The sequence below is a fragment of the Postia placenta genome (genome assembly GCF_002117355.1).
Source record: "Postia placenta MAD-698-R-SB12 unplaced genomic scaffold POSPLAscaffold_549, whole genome shotgun sequence".
NCBI lineage: Eukaryota > Fungi > Basidiomycota > Agaricomycetes > Polyporales > Adustoporiaceae > Rhodonia > Rhodonia placenta.
The window spans coordinates 1-2,002 of NW_020170380.1; the positions used below are offsets into that span (position 1 = coordinate 1).

General features: G+C 57.0%; 1 protein-coding gene across 1 annotated transcript; it reads left to right on the forward strand.

Annotated features, from left to right (window-relative positions):
- Positions 1–503: 503 nt before the first annotated feature.
- On the forward strand, positions 504–1,795 carry POSPLADRAFT_1163992 (hypothetical protein; the record flags this gene model as incomplete). Its single annotated transcript, XM_024487801.1, has 2 exons — positions 504–1,594; positions 1,729–1,795. 2 exons carry the CDS (start codon positions 504–506, stop codon positions 1,793–1,795), a joined length of 1,158 nt encoding a protein of 385 aa, XP_024332477.1.
- Between the last annotated feature and the right edge of the window lie 207 nt (positions 1,796–2,002).

Genomic DNA, 2,002 nt, shown 5'->3' on the forward strand with positions numbered 1-2,002 from the left:
AAAAAGGAAGGGGGGTTCCTTCCGTAAAGGTCAGCTGGTATGGCTAGACTCCCGGAACTTGAAGCTGCCGTACCCGTCCAGGAAACTAGCCCCAAGGCGAGAAGGGCCGTTCAAAGTCCTAGATAAGATTGGAACAGTCGCGTACAAGCTAGACTTGCCTGGCACCTGGCGAGTCCACCCCGTTTTCCACGAATGGCTTCTATCTCCCTATTCGGAGACGGAGATCCATGGTCCGAACTACACGAGGCCACCCCCTGACCTTATCGAAGGCGAAGATAACTACGAAGTCGAAGCCATCATCGGACATCGAGAGAACAAGAGGATGCGACGCCGCAAATATCGCGTCAGGTGGAAGGGTTACTCAACAGCCGATGACTCATGGGAGCCCGAAGCGAACCTGACTGGGACGGCTGACGAAGTGTTGGCAGAGTATAAGAACAGGAAGGACTTGAGCTGAATCGATAGCAGCTCTACCCAGTCGCTACATCCCCACTCGCACCAACATGTCTTCCACCCTCTCGTTCCTCGACCAGTTCAACGCCCCCTCGACCGAAGGCGGGAAAAGGCTCTCAATCTACACCCCTAAGCACACCCACGTCGGCGACAGCACCTTGCTGACGCTCCTTCTCAGTAATCCCACCGACGTTTTCAACAAACTCAAAGCCCACAACCCCGAGGCAACCAATGCCACCGACCGCGCTGCACTAGAGGCGTATCTCTCCGCCCGCTGCGAATATGACGAGGCTGTCAAGGCAGCCGACGAGGCCATCGACCACCACAAACGGCTCCTACGCCAACAGGACGACCGCGTCCTCACTGAGCTCATCCGGCTCGACAATCTGAAAGTTGCCCATCGCTTTCAACCGCTCTTACCACGCAGCATCCGGGCACGACACAACAAATTCATCCCACGCGCCATCCCCAACGCGTACTTACCCCTACCCGCACCCCTACCGACGTCCGCCTTCAGGCGCCTCCCGATCCCATCCCCTTTCCTCCAAGCAACGCCGCGGAGCACTACCATCCCGGCTGACTGGCAACCCAACCCTGATTGGACCCCGAAGGGAAGCTGCAGGCGATGCGGATCATCTCGACACTGGGTACGGGACTGTCCGGACGTACGATGCGCAGGATGCGGAAAAGAAGCCCCTGGACACCTGGAGCGAGAGTGCGGGACCAGGCCGATGAAGCGACACGTATCCGCACCACCTGAAGAACCTGCGCGACGCGTGGGGGTGGTCGTCGACAACGTGTTCCTCGAAGGAATCATCAACGAGGCGAAGGAGAGGAAGGAGAAAGAAAGGCAGACGAAAGCGATACCCATCCCTCCACCGCGTAGCGCTAACCCCGAGCCCCCCACCAGTCCCGTCGCGGGACCTTCGCGCCCCCGCCCCGATACACCCGTTGTCTTTCGCAAAGTCGATCCCGACTGGACACCGGACACCACTCAATGGACGTGGGACAGCTCCTGGCCGAATCAGAAGCACCTCTCTGGCGAGGAATGGATGAACGTAGGGAGGAATGCGCGCAAGGAGTGGTTCGACGAAGAGGAGGACGACGGCGTAGATTGGGAGTTGTATGGAGATGGTGAGCAGTAAGTAGTCGAATGGGACTTCGACTCTGGTAGGGGGGTAATGAAACATTTGTCTTTCCGTTCTATTCCTTGTACTACTAGCGCCCATACTGGCGCCTGTCTTAGCGCTCACCCGCAGGTTGAACATTATGTAGCTTACATAATGGGGTCCGTGCGCACTTCGTGCCTGGTATCGTACCACTACGTTTCTTTCTTCACTAACACGACCACATAGACACGATGGTCCGTGCGCAGTCGGTACTTGTATAAGTAGTTGTACCATTAGTCGGTCGAACCCTAAGTTCGACCTGGTTATTCATTCAAGTCTCTGCTCCTCTTCGCTTGGGGTAGTGGTCATTCTCGACTCCCTCGCTCGATCTTCAGGACGACGCACTGTCCATAAGTCCTCGCTCGTCGTCTACGAGTCAG